This window comes from Ruditapes philippinarum, unplaced genomic scaffold (assembly GCF_026571515.1).
Source record: "Ruditapes philippinarum isolate M1 unplaced genomic scaffold, ASM2657151v2 ctg193_1_1_1_1, whole genome shotgun sequence".
Taxonomy (NCBI): domain Eukaryota; kingdom Metazoa; phylum Mollusca; class Bivalvia; order Venerida; family Veneridae; genus Ruditapes; species Ruditapes philippinarum.
The window spans coordinates 555-21,897 of NW_026861762.1; the positions used below are offsets into that span (position 1 = coordinate 555).

The 21,343-nt window shown below is 34.0% G+C and overlaps 1 protein-coding gene across 1 annotated transcript; it reads right to left on the reverse strand.

Annotated features, from left to right (window-relative positions):
• Window positions 1-14,538: 14,538 nt before the first annotated feature.
• LOC132716730 (uncharacterized) lies at window positions 14,539-21,319 on the reverse strand. Its single transcript, XM_060700050.1, has 6 exons — window positions 21,185-21,319; window positions 18,737-18,842; window positions 17,714-17,884; window positions 16,804-16,971; window positions 16,453-16,584; window positions 14,539-15,941 (listed from the first exon to the last, which is right to left on the reverse strand). The coding sequence occupies exons 1-6, from the start codon at window positions 21,284-21,286 to the stop codon at window positions 15,796-15,798; spliced, it is 825 nt and encodes a 274-aa protein (XP_060556033.1). The 5' UTR covers window positions 21,287-21,319; the 3' UTR covers window positions 14,539-15,795.
• Between the last annotated feature and the right edge of the window lie 24 nt (window positions 21,320-21,343).

Here is a 21,343-nt window from a genome sequence, read left to right on the forward strand (position 1 = left end):
TCGGTTGCAAATTATTTATCATTTTAGTGTCTTTGCTCTGTCTTGTGCCCTGCCCTGCTTTTTTTTCCTTTTTTTTTTTGGGAGGGGGGGGGGTCCGTCTGGGCTCCTTGCCGCTGGTTCTTGTTACTGGGTCGTGTGGGGGTTGCGTTCATTAAACGCCACCTTTCCTTGTTGATCTTGTTTATCATATTTTGATTGAGCCTGTTCATGGACGGTACTGGAAAGTGCAAAATAGAGAAAATAGAATCCCTAAAGAAAGCCCAACACGGCAAAACTGGAAATGTTGCAGGCTCGGTTTGATTGAGCCTGTTCATGGACGGTACTGGAAAGTGCAAATTACCATCCCTCACGCCTCCTAGCACCGGCTTGAGCGGTACTCAATTCTCAACACTTGGCATCAATGATCCCGAAGGACCAGAAAAATACTCTACACTGAAGTGAAGTAATGGGCAACTTTTTACAGCTGCCGCCTGCATATCACATATAATATATGATAAACAAGATCGACAAGGAAAGGCGGCGTTCAATGAACGCAACCCCCACCCGACCCAGCAACAAGAGCCAGTGGCAAGGAGCCCAGGAGGACACAAAAACAGGACAGGGCACAAGGGCATGGGCAGGCTAACCAGCAAAACCATTAACAATCCGCTACTAACAAGGAACCAAAAGAAAACAAATGATTGAAAACAGGCCCTTAAAGTCAAAGGGCACAGGAGAAGGGGACTGGAGATCAGGGGAAGGGAGGAGATACATAAAATAAATAAAAACTAGGGGCAAAGGGGAAGATACTTACCGTAAACAGTATGAAACAACATAGACATACATCTGAGGAACACAGAGGGGCACCGCCTTGGAACGGCAGCAGCATAAATACTGCTGGGGAGTTTAAATGTCAGAAGACAAATTCAAAAAGCAGGCAATATATCCTACGGGTGATTATACAGTATTCAAGTAGGAATACTGGAACCACCAAGTTGAAAATGGCCTAAAAGAAGAAACTACAGTTCATCTACCACATAATATGTATACACAACAATAATGTCGTGCTGAACGACCTTCAAATAGATAAATACAGAATCCCTAAAGAAAGCCCAACACGGCAAAATTGAAAATGTTGCAGGCTCGGTTTGATTGAGCCTGTTCATGGACGGTACTGGAAAGTGCAAGTTACCGTCCACGCCCCCTAGCACCGGCTTAAGCAGAATTCAACATTTAAACGTGAAATAGTAAAATTTTGAATTTAGAAACATCCGCAGATGTGTTCATACGGCGGTTAACATGGAACCTTCAATGTGACACTTCCGTGCCATTCCATGAAAAGCGGCGTATGGTCCCCAAGTAATAAAAAGCGTGTGCCCTGAACGAGAAAACAATGGGCGGAACTAAATAAAATGGAATTTTGAAAGGGGATAAGAGGTTATGAAGCCTGCGTATCACAGATAAGACGTCAAAAGACAAATTTTAAAAAAGCAGGCAAACATATCCTAAGGGTGATTCAACATTATTCAAGTAGGAATATTGGAACCACCCAACTAGAAAATGCCGAAAAGTTGAAACTAAAAATACCACAAGCACAACAATAATGTCGTGCTGAACGATCTTCAAGGATCGAAAATATAACATCATTGATTAAATGTACGGAGAGACTTTTTTACAGCCGCCACACGGCACAAATAACACGGATGTGATCTTAAATAGATAAATACAGAATCCCTAAAGAAAGCCCAACACGGCAAAATTGAAAATGTTTGCAGGCTCGGTTTGATTGAGCCTGTTCATGGACGGTACTGGAAAGTGCAAGTTACCGTCCACGCCCCCTAGCACCGGCTTAAGCAGAATTCAACATTTAAACGTGAAATAGTAAAATTTTGAATTTAGAAACATCCGCAGATGTGTTCATACGGCGGTTAACATGGAACCTTCAATGTGACACTTCCGTGCCATTCCATGAAAAGCGGCGTATGGTCCCCAAGTAATAAAAAGCGTGTGCCCTAAACGAGAAAACAAGACATCATTGATTAAATGTACGACAAATAACATCTTTGAATGTTGCCATTACTAGAACTGGCCAACTGTTGCTTATATTGTAGTTCCCTACCAACTGAGTTAATATTATTAGTCTGGTCGTAAAGTGTGCCGAATGAACAAAATAAATCCCTTGATCTCAAATTCCGTTCGATTTGTCCGGTTTAATGTAAAAACTGAAATATTGTGTCGCAACATAATCAATTGTGCAAATCAATTATCAAAAATAAGGTTTATATTTATTATTTCTGTGTTGAAGAAATAATGTTTAAAGTGTTTCAAAATATTTCCTTGCCACTTGAATAATTTTCTAGGTGAAATGGATGTTGTTTTTTCAGCGCCAACATAGATGATGAAAATCCGAATCGACGCTTAGCATAACTACAATTTTGAGTATGAACACATCTGCGGATGTTTAAAATTTCACCATATTTGTGTTTAAATATTGAATTCTGCATAAGCCGGTGCTAGGGGGGCGTGGACGGTAACTTGCACTTTCCAGTACCGTCCATGAACAGACTCAATCAAACCGAGTCTGCAACATTTTACAATTTTTGCCGTGTTGGGCTTTCTTTAGGGATTCTGTTTTTCTCTATTTACCCAATTAAATCTCGGAAACCAAACTATGAATTAAATTATTACCTCAGGCCTGTTGTACGAGGGCGAGTCAATAAATAACCAGCTTAACCTATTTCGGTTTGAGATCTACCTCTTCCTTTTCAATATGATTTCCTTCCAGGGCTATGCACTTGGACCAACGGTGTTCAAGTGTAATCGGCCCAGAAGTGAAGAAGTCAGGGTCCTTTCCATAGAACCACTCCTCAGCTGCCGCCACGAATTCTTCGTCCAACCGGAAATGACGTCCACCTATATCCTTTTTCAAATTTGGAAAAATGAAGAAGTCGCTAGGAGCAAGGGGTCAGTATCTCGAAGCTATCGTTAGCATAACGACTGTCGTAAGCCTCTCGTTAAGGTTTTCACTGGTATCTCGAAACTCGTAATTAACGAATAATCGTTAAAATGCCCAATTATTGACGGATGTGTAGAAGGTATCGTATAGCTCTCGTTACTATCACTTTGGCACAAAAGGAAGAATACTTAGAATTTAAAATACACAAAAAATGAGAATTATATCAACTTATTGATAAAAACGATGAACCTACATAAATATGATATTTTATTTCTTTTTCTCACATGGGAGCTCTTTTAGTTTACATAAAGATGTATATTTAAATGCAAATGAAAAAAATCATATCATAACTGAAGCATCGAAAGGAATAAACTCTGTATGTGTAATTTTGCACAAGACAATATAAATAAATATTTGCATGTAAAAATGTAACAAAATTCGGTATTTTTTACAGAATTATATTTCGAAAAGTTATCTGTGATGTAATGATTTAATGACAAGAAGAAAAATGCATTACGTTACCCTGCAAAATTCTGTACAACAGATAGGCATGAAATATATGGACATTTTGTTTGTTTAACATAACAGATTGAAATATTTTGCTCTTGCGCCAACACCAGCTGTTATATTTTTACTTGCGATATTTCAATTTTTAATACATAATCCTTTCTTAATCCTTTGTTAAAGACAAAATGAAAATTTACCCATAAATTAACAGAAGATTATATAAACTTAGTGATTATCCAATGAAAATAATATTTTTTAATACAAGACAGGTTGCATGACCTTATATAAAAGGTTGTTTGTAAATATAACCCGAGCCGTCAAACGAGGTTTATATTGCAAACAACCGTTTATATACGGCCATATAACCTGTCAGGAATATTTATAACGAATTTATAAAGCTTCGAACTTTCTTTTTAAATAGTAAAAGTAAGATTTCCAGCTCGTGAAAATATATGCATGGAAATTTGTCTTGTTTCGTGAAAATATTCTATATTTCACTCAAACGAAAGACATCTTAATATGTCTTTAAAACTAAACCCATCATCATTATCATAGTAATAATCATTGTCACTGGTATATCATGATCGTTTTTTTAACTTACATAAGAATAAAAAAAGAATTCTAGATTATTTATGGTGAGACCATTTGCATATACGAGTACATAATCCATTTATTAAGCGTTTACATTGTAAACTAAGCAAAGTTATGGACTCGCTTGAATCTTAATTTATTGTCCCTATATGTGTTTAAATAAACTGACTACTAGTATTCAAAATACATACTATGACGACTGAATGTTCGCTATTTACATTCATTTAGATATTTGCAATTTCAATATTTCATCCATAAAAGCAACATTTTCAAGTTTGAATCTTGAGAGTATACTTACACCCTGAAACAACACGTTGCTGTAGCCTGAAAAAATGAGGGAGGGTATTGATAAGAAGCTCGGCCAGAATATTTGCTTTGACTTAGTAAAGTGTTTAAAATAACTGATTTCCACTTGCAACCTTTGCTGCACAATCGTCAATCTCTGCTGTTCTATATACAGTCGTTTTCCCTCAGTTACTAGTCTTGCAGTTTCTATTTTAAGTTTTTACCTTTCAATAGTAATCACGTCAGTTTCATAGGAACTTTCTGCATTTGCAATTCTTCTTTGCTTACGTTTTGTTACGACCATTTCTTCCTGCTTTAACAAATTGTTCGCGGTATTCAAGTGATTGCATAATTCAATCGTTAATAACTAAAGAGTTAGGAACGAAAGATTGCTTAAATATCGCTTTCGAGATACCCGCGCTAGTCTCTCGTTCACCAACCTTCCGTCAATCGTTAGCACGTTCGTAAATGCAGATATAACGATAGCTTCGAGATACTAACCCCTTGTCTGGTGAGTACGCAGGGTGCGGTATAAATTCATACCCATTTCGCGCCAAAGCATCCATTGCAACTTTACAAGTGTGGACTTTTGAATTGTCCTGTTGCAGCAGCACACCTTTGGAGGGTTTACCCCGGCGTTTTTCGCGGATGGCATTCCTCAGCTAGCAAGTTGGCATAGAATGCTGCTTTTTGTACTTTTTTTGGGTAAAATGTCCAACAAAATAACGCCCTTGTGTCCCAAAATACTGTATTCATCACTTTGTCAGCTTATGGTTGAGTCTTGAATTTCTTTGGCCTTGGGGATCCCGGCCCTACCCACTGACGACTCTGGGATTTATTTTCTGGTTCATAATAATGCACCCAAGTCTCATCCAAAGTTAGTTCTGGCTTCCAACACTTTATTAGATTAGAAAATATTTTTTTTATGCCCCCGCCATATAATGGCCGGGGCATATATAGTGTTACCCTGTTCCGTCATTCTGTCATTCCGTCATCATCAGTTTCCGTTCATTATCTTAGTAACGGTTGCACACATTCAACTCAAATTTGACATTGGATATGTCATGAGAAAATACAGGTCAAGTTCGAATTTGGTCATGGTTTGATGATTTTTGGCAGAGTTATGCCCCTTTTGTTTGGAAATAAAATGAAATTTTTAGTTTCCGTTCATTATCTCCCAAACGGTACAACAAAATTAAACTCAAACTTGACATATGGATATGTCATGAGAAAATACAGGTCAAGTTCGAATTTGGTCATGGTTCGATGATTTTTGGCAGAATTATGCCCCTTATACTTTTAAAATAATATGAAATTTTCAGTTTCCGTTCATTATCTCCCCTACGGTACAACACATTAAACTCAAACTTAACATATGGATATGTCATGAGAAAATACAGGTCAAGTTCGAATTTGGTCATGATTCGATGATTTTTGGCAGAGTTATGCCCCTTTTACTTTGAAAATAATATGAAATTTTCAGTTTCCGTTCATTATCTCCCCAACGGTACAACACATTCAACTCAAACTTGACATATGGATACGTCAAAGAAATGCGCAGGTCCAGTTCAAATTTAGTCATGGTTCAATGATTTTTGGCAGAGTAATGCCCCTTTCACTTTGAAAATAATATGAAAATTTTCAGTTTCCGTTTATTATCTCCCCAACAGTATTACACATTCAACTCAAATTCGACATAGGATATGTCAATGGAATGCGCAGGCCAAGTTCGAATTTGGTCATTGTTCAATATATTTTGGCAGAGTAATGCCCCTTACACTTTGCAAATAATATGAAATTTACAGTTCTTGTCTCCTACATAGGTAGGATTAAGCTTAATGAACGTTGGTTAACTTTTTTCAATAAGGCGTATTTTTCTCCAAATTATTAATGTCAAACATGGGGCTATAAACAAGCGCACTTTACGCACTCGCACGTATTTAGCAATATTAAGATTGGAAAATATTTTTTTTTAATTTATATATTTCAAGACCTTTTGGAGTCAAAACTTGACCTGGTGATAGCAGAATATCATGATGCAGTGGATTATGTTGGCCATATGTTGACGCATGAGCCTGTGAAATTGAAAGTTGTCTCAGAGTTTACTTGCCTCACATGAAGAGAAGTACATCAACTTCTTCTTAGCAAAGAAACAGAACAGAATTTGAAGATAATACCATACTGAAATATTTACGTCTGTTTGAAAAAAGGAGCTCACAAATCCCTTACAGGGCAGTCAGTTTAACTGAAAATATGCTAAACATGAAACATTTTATCATGCAAGGCGCTCACCAATACGCGATATGTCAGATGTCAGCCAGATGATCTGACGAAATACTGGCGTGATTGTTTTAGCATTCCTGACTTTCTTATTCCAAAAATACGCGACGTGGTGTCGTAATGTGTAAATGATTTTAACAGAAATACACGAAATATGATAAACAAGATCATCAAGGAAAGGCGAACTTCCACACGACCTAGCAACAAGAACCAGCGGCAAGGAGCCCAAGAGGACCCCAAACAAAAACAGGACAGGGCGCAAGGCAGAACATGGACAAGCTAATCACTAAAATGAGATATAAGAAGAAATAATAGAAACCGACATGTGAATTAAAAATCGAAGAAAACAAATAAATGATTGATTAGTAGGCCCTCTAAGTAAAAGGGCACAGGGGAAGGGGACAACAGATTCGGGGAAGGGGGGTGGCAAAATTAAAGAAATACAAATAGGGGCAAAAGGGAAGATACTTACCGTAGACGTGAAAACAGCAGGGGACACAAACTTAAGTGTCACCAAAACAGTATGAAACAACAAGACATACATCTGAGGAACACAGAGTTGCGCCGCCTTGGAACGGTCAGCAGCATAAGTACTACAGGGGAGTTTAAACCGGTTAATGGTGCACCAAACCACATTTATATCCCCACTATGTTCCTATAAACGAGACAGTGTAATTAAAATGAGTCCCCGCCAAGTGGAATTCTAACAGTTGTTATGGTTACAAATGGTGAAATAAGTAAAACACCAATATGATCATGTAGAAACATATAAAAGAAAACCCAATGACCATAACAAAAGTACTCATTGTCTTAAGGGAAGACAGAGCAACAAGAAAATCACCTACACGGGCCCGACGAAGCAAGACAGAAGACGAACATTAAGGCAATCTAGTCCCAAAGGGCTTTAAGAGCTGTCCATCACATAGTCTCCAACTTGGTCCGTCATATGCAATCAAAAGAGGAAAGCGTTGTGTCCAACTGCAAAAGGGTTGAAGACTAAGCATGCAGTATGTCTTAAAATAGTGGGGTCATAACCTCTTTTAATAAAACGTTTAATGATTTTAGTAAAAACAGCAAAACAATTACAATGACCCCAAATCTTACGAAGTTTGTAAATCACATCGCCATAAAAACCTGACTGTCTAATCCCTTGTCGCAGAAGTGTTTTTAAATCACTATTGAATTTTTAAATTAAATCAAAATTACAATTGTGAACTTTTGTAAAATATAACCATAATTTATGATAGCGGTTGCTTTGTTTTAGAAGCTTGCTGGTAATGAAAATATTCCGCTCGTTGAAATCCTTTACGTTGCTACAAGCTCTAGCGAATCTAATGAACTGAGAAACATACACCCCGTAAGATGTTGCATGGGGTACGTCTCCATCTAAATGTGAATAATTAACTGTACAAAAGTCAGTCATCTTTTTTTATGAATAGAATTGTTGTTGACAGTAAACCTCTAGAAATTGGAATAAGTGTTAGAATTAGGCAAGGAAACTGTAAGTTACCTGCAGTAGTTTGCAGAAAGTTCATGCCAGTTCTTATGATATCATGCCAAAAGATGATGCAATATATAGACAAAATATATACCATCTATTCTAATTAAATGAGCAACCATTCATTTTATGTCCAAATAGTCATCCATACCACAATCCAACAACTTTAAAACAGTGTCATTTTTAGACTTAGAGGATTATGCTGTTCAGGAGATGTGTGAAGTACAAATGAAAATAACATAAGACTTAACAGCAAAATAGAATTGAGCTAGAACTTAAATATTTATCAATGAATGTCAACCAAGTTTGTTCAAATAAAAGCCCCTGGTTTTAAATTGGCATTGGCCACGGGGCCTATATACAGGTGAGCGATTTCAGAGCCATCATGGTCCTCTTGTTTTTTTCGACGTAAAGTCTTCACTTATATATTCAGTAGTGCAATGCTTGATAAGAACAAGTTTTCTCCAATGGATAAATTAAAGAAATAAAAGGAAAAGCCGACGTTGTTCAATAATAATTTCAGTGCTGTAGCCGAAATCTGAAATAAAAGATTTTGTGACTTATTTGAGATTGAAGTTTTACACTATAAAGGGATGGTGAATATTTTCATCTAAGAAGACAGCTGACAGTGAGCCTGCGTTTTCTTTTCAGCAAATAGAACTTTTTTTCTTTTTTGTCGCAGTCTAGATAAAAATGCATGATCATGTCTGCCTCTAGAACTCCTTTGATAGAATTGCACCAAAGGCATGACTTGTCAATAAATTGACAATCAAGAGCATACGCGTTTAAGTCGGGGAATGCAATTCATTGGCTGAAACGAGCACCGCGATAAGTAAATGGACAAATATTTTTATTGTACACCGGGAGAAATAAATTAGCGCATACGGTTGCTCAGACATTATATTTTAAACTTCATCAAAAATATTTCCACGAAAATGTTTAGTTTTCAAGACCATACTTGACTAGCGTTTTGATTGTAACTTTTGGTTCGTTGATATCTTTATGTGCTATAACGTACATATTACTTTGATTTTTTACATTCCCTGTACCTGAGACATTTTACAATCTACTCGTGTCATATTACACTAAATTTAGTAGATAAATCGTAATTGAGAACATTTTTACGAGGTAAATGAAGATCTGAAGCAACGGCGGTTTTCTAATTAAAAGTAACTTATCTTACTTCTAGTGTTCTACGGCACTAGCAGTTTGACAAATGTCTTAGTAATGTTTTTAATGTGTTAAATGTACAAACACAAAAGTCACTTTCAAAGTGATAATCAGGTTGTCTTTCTTATGAATGATCTAAAAAAAAAGTCATATTCCTGAAAAAAATGTAATGCTGGTAAAAGTATAATGTCGTTGCAGCCGTATTTTAAATGATTCGTGATAAACCAGAAATATTGTAAAATCATGAATTTGTGATAAAAGAGCCAAACATATATCTCGTGCCGTATGCATTGTGTCCGACATAGAAAAGACCTTTCTCCATATCATTTAACTCACGATATTTTAAATATCAGAATAGTCTAACTGTGTTTCAGAATTGCAGGAGCGTCGATTTTGTCGCGCACCATTGCTGCCAGGAGCTACAGCTGATTGGCGTCCGCGCCGAAGCGCGGCGCCTATTGGAATGAAATGAGATTTTGTGAAAGGGCGACAGCAACTTCTCGAGCCTTTTATAGTTGCCAATAATAAAAGCCGACCATTCCGATCGGTATGAGGGTGCTTGATTATTAATTAGTCGCGATATGTACAATGAATGGCGAACTGGAGAATTTCGCAATGCAAACATTTTCAAATGAAATAACATTTTCCGTCAATAAATCGCGCTGTTCGGGGTATTTTTGCTTATCATTTTGTAGTACACAGTGGGTTATTATGGTATGTTATTCCGAAAGCTGTTAATAGAATGATGAGTTGATGACCTAAATATTCCGAAAATCTATTTATAGAGGGATGTACTCCTATCGGTAATTCCCGGTCTCTCCCGGGATTTACTTATGACCGGCGAATAGTACCACACGTTTATTGTCCGGTCTCTCCCGGTTTTGGAGTAGATGTTTGATATCGTTACAGAACAGAACAAATATTTTACAGATAAATAAGCTTTTTTTCAAAATGAATGTTTGTCACTTAGTTTGGTTACAATAATTAATAAACACAGATCAACTCTCGAATTGATTGATTATTATTATACATAAACATACAATTCGAAAAAAAAACCAACAACACAAATCGCATGTTATATTTTATCTATATGAGATAAAAACAATAAATATGTACAATAATTGAGAAAAAATGTACATTTTATGGCATTAATATGACACTATCAACTTTAAAACATTTTATTTAATTTGTTATTCGTGTTTAGTAAAGATTCCGAGGAATTATTCAAAGTTACAAATCAGATTTTATGAATTATTCAATTGATTGATAATTTAAAAAATGATAAAGAAAAATACAAATGTACATGTATATGGTTTAAGAATAAACAATAATATATATTGAAAGATTAACCATGATTTACTGACTTTTTCCAGTTAAGTTTAGACTTATAATCGTCGATCATTATGACAATTGAATTCTTAAAGTAGTAAACGTAAAAACTCAGTATTAAAATAGCGCATAAAACACACACAAAAAAAGAAAAGAAAACAATGTTCATAAAATCTGTATTTTTTTAAATTAAAATAGAAATTACATTTATTGTATAATAAACAATTATGCTCAACATGATCAACATGGTAATAATATAACAAGTGTCATATTGTTACTTAGTGTGAACAGATACCTTAAGAGGGGGTCCTCGCTAATAGCGATAACATAATAAGGGACAATTACACAAGTATGGTGTTGATCATGCGTTACACATATGGATTATAAATGATTGTATACATGTATATCTGTTGCTATTAATAACCACGATCATAAAGAAATAACAAGTAATATTCTAATTTCTAGCATGCCGATCAAAGTTATAAATAATGAACAATGTCTCGTCCGTTCATTCAAAAGTGATATACAATTCTGGTAAAACCCAATGAACCATTGAAAAGATTATAAGAATATCTTGTCATCATATATCTACTAGTTCATCTGCACCTGCTGTTTGGACGCCCTTTGATGCTTTGCATCAATGCTTTTCTTGTTATCACTTGGGATGACACACACACACACACACATACATTCAAAGAATTTATATTTACAAATTTTGTAACTGAAACAATTACATAATGCATCTAAAAAGAATAATAAGACAGAATTTGCTTAAGTGGACATCGAATGACAGAGTTGGAAAAAAATCTTATACCATATAATAGTACAAAAGGAAATGTGATACATTAGTATTAATAAAGTATTATTATTAATTATGTCCCCCTTCAAAGAAGTGGGGGTATATTGCTTTGCATTTGTCTGTCGATTGGTCCGTAAACCAAATGGTTTCCGATCAATAACACAAGAACGCTTAGGCCTAGGAACTTAAAACTTTGTATGATGATTGTGCATGACCAGTAGATGGTCCCTAATGATTTTGGGGTCAAAGGTCACCTTGACCTTGTAGGTAAAAACGGTTTCCGATCAATAACTAAAGCACGCTTAGGCCTAGGAACTTCAAACTTTGTATGATGATTGTGCATGACCAGTAGATGGTCCCTAATGATTTTGGGGTCAAAGGTCAATGTCACATTGACCTTGTAGGTAAAAACGGTTTCCGATCAATAACTAAAGCACGCTTAGGCCTAGGAACTTCAAACTTGGTATGATTGTTCATGACCAAGAGATGACCCCTATTGACTTTGGGATCAAAGGTCAAGGTTAGATCGACCTTGTAGGTAAAAACGGTTTCCGATCAATAACTTAAGAACGCTAAGGCCTATGAACTTCAAACTTGGTATGATGATTGTTCATGACCAGTAGATGACCCTTATTGATTTTGGGATCAAAGGTCAAGGTAACATTGACCTTGTAGGTAAAAAACATTCCGATCAATAACTATAGAATGCTTCGGGCTATGAACTTAAAACTTGGTATAATGATTGTTCATGACCAGTAGATGCCCTCTATTGATTTTGGTCAAGGTCACATTGACCCTGTAGGTAAAAACGATTTCCGATCCATAACTAAATAATGCTTAGGGCTAGGAACTTCAAACTTGGTATAATGATTGTTCATGACCAGTAGACGACCCTTATTGATTTTGGGGTCAAGGGGTGAAAGGTCAAATTGACCTTGTAGGTAAAAACGGTTTCCGAAACGCTTAAGCCTAGGAACTTCAAACTTTGTCATAAACGGTTACAATTACCTAGTGACTAGTCATGACCAGTAGATAACCCCTATTGATTTTTTGGTCACTAGCTAGGTCAAATTTCAGTCATAATAACCTGACCACATTACTTATTCGCTACCGATTGGGGGCATACATGTTTTACAAACATATCTTATTATTATATGGAGTCAATACGCGTGAGGTTCAGCAATTGCACACGTATGGCTGTTGACCCATTGGAGTCATTCACCCTGTTAATCTAAGGACAAAAGAATAAGAATGAATTAATAATTTTAAAAAAAACGTGGGTTGCTCCAACTACAAGTTTGAGTATTCCACTTGTATTGCTTTGTTGATAGATATTAGACATGCAACTTCAACCATTAAAGAACTCGAGGAGAGTTATTATATGAAATTTATCGAAAATCTCAGAACGTTGTCGATACATAAATACAGTAGTAAAATAGTGGATGAACTATACTGTCTTTTGGAGGATATTTTAAAATTGCCTGTAACTTGATGATTAAAAGAATGAATTTGAAAAACAGCAAATTTAATTCGCAGGATTTATGACTAAAAAACTGAAAGTTTACATCGTCTAGTCTTACATCAGAAACATTTGTTAAGGCAGAATATATGTAGATTAAATATTTCAAATACGAAAAACTCCTTTTCACTTTTCATTTTTTCGTGAATCTTCAAAAATCAAGAAATGGAGATTCCTCGAGAGCAACAACAATAATAAAAAAGATGAAAAAGCAAACCCCATTCTTGAAACGTTGCCTTTGGCTTGTTGATCTTTATTCTTGTTTTTTTATTGAACCTTTTCAGTTGACATTATGAAACGAGCTTTATGTATACATAAACGCAGACCTTTTAAGATGTAAAGGTCAGTTAGAAATGCAATTCTTAGTCAGCAAAACTTCTGATACTTCTACATCATGGTATGTCTTTTGATGTGTTATATCAAAGGAAACACCATAGAAACTACAACCAAGTTACTGTAACTGGATATGACACTTAGGATAGGAAAATTCTTAACACTGTTGTTAACTGTTCTCGAGTTAAAGGTGAAGCATACAATGCGCTTCCAATTGTTTCTTTAAGATTTACATTATCTAAGTGATTATTGGTTAAGACTACCTTGGGAGCTGTTTTTCTGCTGAGAAAATCTTTTATTAAAAAGTTAAGCTGTGCTCATTCTCAAGATAAACAAACGTGCTGACACTTTGAAATGGTAAAAAATGTGTTAACATGGGCATTTTTAAATTGCTTTAGACGATGCATAGCTTGTAGAAGAAAATCTACATGTAATCATTTAAATATAACACTCCAAGAGAAAGTCAGCTTATGTGAGCATGAAGTCGACAGTGATTTAAAAGATTACAGAAAGTCAACAGTGGCTTACAATACATGTATTTTAAAACTTATATACAAAAGGAGTGTTAAATTAGTGATTTACAATAATCAATGAACGGTGGCTTAAAAGAGTGGAAAATAACACACAAGGGGTCGAATTGGACAGAGATTTACAAGAGATAAACGTGAACAATTAAGTGTAGAATCTTCACTGTGGTGATTTTACACAAATTTACATTAGTAAAGATAACTGATTGGCGTTAGAAATAGGGTGGATGTTTGGCTGTAATGAGTGAGAATAGTGGACAACGTCGAAATGATAATATTCTTTTTAAATAAATTAACTGTGACTGGATTGTGGTTATTTAATTTTAGAATTGAACTTTACTTGTAGGTTTGCAATGGAAAGTTTTCACATGCAAGATTGCTGAAGTTTCATCTCCAACATCAAAATGAAAAATATCTAACATTCTTCGGAGTCGAGTCATATATGGTTTTAATCTTTGCCTTCCAAAAACAGTTGCTATTCTATGTATTTAAGGGAATAAGTCTCTATATTATGATGATTTTAATCTTATCTTCTATTGATATTACACAGAAAAAAATCATAACTAAACATTTTTTTGTAACATTCAACAAACAGAACTTCCATATCAATGTTAAAGTTGTTTACTTTAAAGACAATCATTCTTCATTCCTATCAAGAACAATGAAATCAAGGGCCTTCAACTCATTTTTCTCACATTCAATATTATTTTGACTTGATGATGGTACAACTTTTTTCCAAACGGGGCTAGAAATAAACATCCTGAATCAATACTTATAATCATATTTATTTACATGAATAAAATATATTACAAAAGTATAATTGCTGATAATTAATTTTTTGGTAAAGCACTTTTTTGTATCATTAATTTAAGCATGATTAAATACAGATAAGAATAAAAAGAATAATTATGCTTGATCTTATTGCAGACGATATATTTATCAGATAATAAGGTAAAAAGAATTGACTTGGTCTAATTGGAGAGACATGTATCAAATAACATTTGTTGAGTTTAGGTTAAGGTTTGCTTAGTGTCCCGACTTCTGCAACCTTGACCAGGTCTTGATGACCTCTTGGAGACAAGACAGTCGTGCTATGATTTTAAGCTAAAGTGGTTAATTTGTCAATATGATGGAAGTCTCAACCTGGGTCTTCTAAATTTTGTATGACTCTTGTTCAACCTTTCACTCAACTTTCTCCAATTATTTTAATAACATCGCTTTCAAAGCAGATCACTGCATCCATGACCTTTCACCTAAATTATTTCACAAGCAATTGTAAATGTTAATGCTTTTATGATTTTCCAACACTCGTTAAACATATAATCATTTCATTGAACAAAGAACTAAATTTATCATAAAATATTTATATCTCCACAGCATACTAAAACTTTATACATGTTGAAAATATTTGTTTTTCATTTTTAAATTTTATGTATAAAGACATAGAAACACAATTCCTCATACATTGTATATACATGTAGATATAGATTCAGTTTCAACATGAATTGAACTTTACTAGTGTCCATGGTTCCATGTACATATGAAATAAACAGTCTTATTTACACATTTAATTCTCAGAACTTGTGCAGCTGATTTTTACCCATTAAGGAATCATTTATCAATTAGTGACAAAACTTTACATTAGTATTCGATTTGAAGGGTACATTAAACTTTTAACTAGGTCATCAATAAAATTTACCTATTATGTATAAATTGAATGAAAAACATGCAAAGGAAACATGCTGGTAGAATGATTTAATGGCACTTACACATACATTTGTATATAAATGACTAAAATCAGTACTAAAAGTATGTCTTGTTTCCATTGTTTTTAGTTACATTTGTATATAGTATGCCTACATATGCAGTATTATTTTATGTTGTTCATTGTATGCACCTTGTTCATAGAATAATTCTTATGAATGAGCACTAATCTCAATCTCCAAGACTTAGGAAGCTGACTTATAATAATGTAATTGTCACTCTGTACATAATATTACATGTTATATAATAACTTGTGTTTTAGAGATAGGAACAAGATGCCAACACTTGTAGTATGGATTCATTGAGAGAAGCTGACCAAGGTATAATCATTGTTGATTTCTGGGCAATATTTGCTCCAAGGTTCGACCAATCATATGGCTCCAGGAATATCAAACTTTTGTCTCCTGTAAAATAATACAAAATGTTTAGTTTTTAAAGAATATTAAAATATTCAATTTACACATACAATATAATCTTGTATAAAAACAAAATTGTTAAAGAAAGCAAAATTAAAAACCTGGTCAATAAAAAGCTAGATTTTCTTCTAACTTGAACATTGATACAGCAAAACTGTCATTTATTTTGTGAAACTATGATCAGTTAAAAAGGACCACTTTTGCCTTGATTTCAAGTAACACATTTTATGTGGTCTTTGTTTAGAGGTGATCTTTAATGCAGGGGTAATTATATTTCTTGTCTTTTTCTGATCCTCATGAATGAAAACAAATCTACAAAACTTTTAAGTGCTGATTAAAATTTTGGGAGAGATATCAATATCATTTTTACAAATCCCAAACTACAAAACAACTAAGTCGAGTTAATGCAGTTAGAAAAAAATTTCAATGAACACCCTTTCAAGTCTGTTGGACTCAGACACTTACACATCATCTTCATAAGATTCTACAGAAGACCTACCCTTTTCAAATAAGTTACTACATTGTCCACAGTTCTCCAATGACTCTGGAATATCTATTGTTATGTCCGGACTGACCCCATCAGCTGTCATCACCCTGAGAGACATTTGTTCTTTTCTCTCTAACAACCACACTAAAAATACAAATATACACTGGTCAATTTGATTAATGATATAATTCTAATGCAAACTTATTATTCCTGCACTATCATATTCTCTCTTTATATTAATAAAGGTTCATATTGAATGGAAATACTGAATTTTACTTGTCATAGGTAATAAGATGATATTATTGATAAGTCTAAGCATAGTCTGTTTTTGTAAATCAATATTATCAATATGTTTAAGCATACCCTGTTTCTTGCAGATATCTTGGAGAATATTGACAACCCCTGTGGTTACACATTTTGGACATTGAGGCCCTGTGGGAGGGGCTGCAACACCATCCTCTATGTCTGTCGTCTCTGACGATGGAGCAGCAGCGTTTCCTTGCTCATTACCTCCTGGATGTGATAGAGTATCTAAAAAAGAATGATATAATTCTTTACTGATTAAATCTGAAACAGACCTATATATTTTTAACAGTAAAACAGTTGTGTTTTATACATATATTTCACTTCAAAGTCATGCACCTTTTACAACATTTGACTTCAAAATAGATTTATATTCCCATTTGCAAAAAATGACATTTTCCCTCCAATTTTAATGGCACCTTGACTCCATCTTAATTATATAACACATCTTCAAACATATCAGAGCTACATTGTTTCAATAATGACATGAAATCAATTAATTCTGAAAATGTATTTGCTACTATAATAGTGATAAAATGGTTATAAATTACAATGTCTAGAAACATTACCTTAGATTTTTAAAACCAAGACCTTCAAGGTAATTTACAGCTTAAGGTCATACAATGTGACAAAAATGGAGCACTAATCAAAGAGTTGAGACAGTCCAAATATGAAGGCTCTACTTTACAGAATAACGATGAACTGTCAAAGGTTAACCCTATATCTGCTAACTTGCCAACCAGTATAAAGCAAGTTCAATGAAGTTGGACCAGGCTAGCTGAATTTATGATTTTGATATTGAAATCATATAAACATTGAATAGACTGTTCTGAAATTCAAAACTGTGTAAACCAATTAAATAAATTCAGCAGGTTATAGCTGTCCTCAGACAGACAGAACAAAACACTGATTTTTCCAAATCTATTTATCCATGCAGAAGTCCTAACAATTTTCAACACTTGACACCTACCTGTTGGTAAATGACTGTCAGCATCAATATTTAGTTTACTATCATCTTCTATATTCAGTTTACTGTCACCTTCCAGGTATAAATCAGTATCTCCGTTTATACTGACATCTACATACTCTATATTTGCTTCAGAACATTTGGTCATATCATAAAATATTGTAGTCTCTAATTCTAAATTGAATATAGATAAGAATAAAATCATACATATAGGACATAACATACCATATCATACAGAATTTCATTTAATAATGTCATGAAATTAATATAAAGTAAGCCTATGTCAAGCATTTTATATGTAGTTTTCTTTTGGATAAATTTAATAAAACTATAAATTGCATGACAAAAAATGTATCACATGACTAAAAATATCAAGATCAATTACCATAAATTTGTTATGATTTTTTATAATACATAAATCATGGCTGAACTATAAGGAAAACAATAATATCAAGAACCTTATGGCTAGTATTAGTAACCTTATTTATACATTTGATAAAGTTTCTTTTCAAAACACTTTCTAAATTTTGATTAAAAAATATCATGATTTTGATGGCTTGTTGCTTTAAATGAATGATACTGATCCATTGCTGGTATTTCTTTTTTTTATTGGATAAAAGATATAAAAGATATACTATGCTCAAATTTGATTTTTAAAAATGTAAATTATTGCTACACAGTCTCTTTGTATGTATAAAATAAACATGCTTCAACTTCATTTAAAGTAGATATGTTATGTTTTGAACTCTGCACACTATGCGTGGTCACATTACAATATGAATATATAGTGTCATTAAAAAAACTGGCAGTTTTTTTAAGAAAAGACCAACTTAACTTGACCCGTAATAGGGAATGCAGCTTCCCACACACAGTTTATTCATTATTTTATTCAAATTAAACATATTCAGTAAGAATTTCATGGATTTCAATACATTTCTAAAATAAAAATAGTTTACCCAAATATGAGCATAGTATATCTGAGAGATTATATAAATTTCATCTTGTTCAGATGAAAAGAGCATTTACCAGTTTCATAATAGTCAAACACTTTAACTGCTGATGGTTTATGTTCCACTACATCTACTTCCAGAACTATACCAAACTCAAAACACACCCTCATACTTGTGTACAGCTGAAAATCATTATATAATATTTGTTTAAACATATTTTATTGCTGCTGTTTTTGTACACATTTATAACAGTTCATTATCATAATATTAATACAAAAGTAGCAAATCATGATAAAATATATAATTTAATGAATGTTGGCAAACTTTAGATTGTCATATCAAATTTAAAAATTTATAAAATTTATAAGAAGCATAAAAGGAACAAATCAAATATCTATCATATACAGTACATTTCCCTAAAAAAAATGAGTCAACAAGCACAGTGTTCAGAAGATTTTAATTAATCTTGTATGGAGAAAAATTTCTAATAACATCATACAACTAAAATGTCAAATGTCTGTCTCTTGAAATCCAGTTAATTTTGTTTTTACTTTCATTGTGTAAAATATTATTAAGACAATTTATCATTTCAATGAAAAATTATATATATATATTTAATGTTATTTGTATCTTTATTTATTTTTTTCTTTATAATCTGCTTTATCATTGTCAAACCTATTAATGCATGTCAAAAGAGAATATTTTGAATAACAACAAGTTATAAGAAAGATCATTTAAGGGGAAACAACTTATATCAGTAATGGAAGATTAATATGTATTCTTAGGTTGATGAGGTGTGATAATTTATGTGATCATGTAAGGGGAGATAATATAAATCTAAATCAGTTAAGAGAAGGTCTTTTGTATGATCATCTTAAGAAATAATCTATGTGAGAAAGGGAGATAATTTGAATGATCAAACAAGAGCACCGCTAGGCGGAGCATTATATGCCTGAAAGTGTTGTTTTTTTTTAGTAAGGATGAAGCATTTGTAAGACATGGGAATTCGCTGTTCATCCTATAAAATTTTACAGCTGTAGGTTGATTAATACTTAATTTATTAATAATGACCTTAACCTTTGACCTTGTGACCCCAAAATTAATAGGGGTCTTCTACCTTATATGGACAATCATCCTAAGAAGTTTGAATATTGTGGGCCAATTGGAACTTTAATTATGCTCTAGAAACTGTTTTCAGTATTAAGGTAAAAGTGACTTGACCTTGTGACCCCAAAATCAATAGGGGTCTTCTACCCAATAACAATCATCCTATGAAGTTTGAATATTGTGGGCCAAATGGAACTTACGTTATGCTCCGGAAACTGTTTTTGGTTTTAAGGTAATTGTGACCTTGACCCCTGACCTAGTGACCCAAAAATCAATAGGGGTCTTTTGCCCAATATGGACAATCATCCTATGAAGTTTGAATATTGTGGGCCAAATGGAACTTAAGTTATGCTCCAGAAACTGTTTTCAGTTTTAAGGATATAGTGACCTTGACCTTTTGACCCCAAAATCAATAGGGGTCTTCTACCCAATATGGACAATCATCCTATGAAGTTTGAACACTGTGGGCCAAATGGAACTTAAGTTATGCTCCGGAAACTGTTTCCAGTATCAAGGTAATAGTGACCTTGACCTTTGACCTTGTGACCCCAAAATCAATAGGGGTCTTCTACCCAATATGGACAATCATCCTATGAAGTTTGAACATTGTGGGTCAATTGGAACTTAAGTTATGCTCCGGAAACTGTTTTCAGTATCAAGGTAATAGTGACTTTGACCTTGTGACCCCAAAATCAATAGGGGTCTTTTACCCAATATGGACAATCATCCTATGAAGTTTGAACATTGTGGGTCGAATGGAACTTAAGTTATGCTCCGGAAACTGTTTTCAGTTTTAAGGTCATAGTGACCTTGACATTTGACCTTTTGACCCCAAAATCAATAGGCGTCTTCTACCCAATATGGACAATCATCCTATGAAGTTTCAACATTGTGGGTCAATTGGAACTTAAGTTATGCTCCGGAAACTGTTTTCAGTATCAAGGTAATAGTGACCTTGACCTTTGACCTTGTGACCCCAAAATCAATAGGGGTCTTCTTCCCAATATGGACAATCATCCTATGAAGTTTGAACATTGTGGGTCGAATGGAACTTAAGGTATGCTCCGGAAACTGTTTTCAGTTTTAAGGTCATAGTGACCTTGACCTTTGACCTTTTGACCCCAAAATCAATAGGGGTCTTCTACCCAATATGGACAATCATCCTATGAAGTTTGAACATTGTGGGCCAAATGGAACTTAAGTTATGCTCCGGAAACCAAATTGCTAACGGACGGACGGACAGACAGACGGACGCCAGGGGGTATAACATAATATGCCCTTTCGGGCATATAAAAAGGGAGACAATTCATGTCAAAGGAAGTTTACTTTATTTCAAATGTTCAATAAAGGAATGATAATTCATATGACAATGGAAGATAATCTGAATGCTGATTAGAGGGGAGATAATTTTACCTACCTCATTGAAGTAAAAGTTGACAGTATCAGGGGAACGTTTATCCATCTCATATTTCTTCAAGTCTATATCTGCTGAGTTAATTAACTGTAAATACAACAACATACATCATTTATATATCTATGTAATAAACTATTTTTTACCCACATTATAATCTCACAC

Excerpts from the sequence above, each read along its gene's own strand:
- LOC132716730 (XM_060700050.1), bottom strand. The coding sequence starts at position 21,286 with ATGTTGTTGTATTTACAGTTAATTAACTCAGCAGATATAGACTTGAAG. Across the intron at positions 16,585-16,803 it reads AGATATCTGCAAGAAACAGG|TGTGGTTGTTAGAGAGAAAA; the intron begins GTATGCTTAAAC and ends TTGTATTTTTAG. Across the intron at positions 15,942-16,452 it reads TAGTAACTTATTTGAAAAGG|GAGACAAAAGTTTGATATTC; the intron begins GTAGGTCTTCTG and ends ATTATTTTACAG.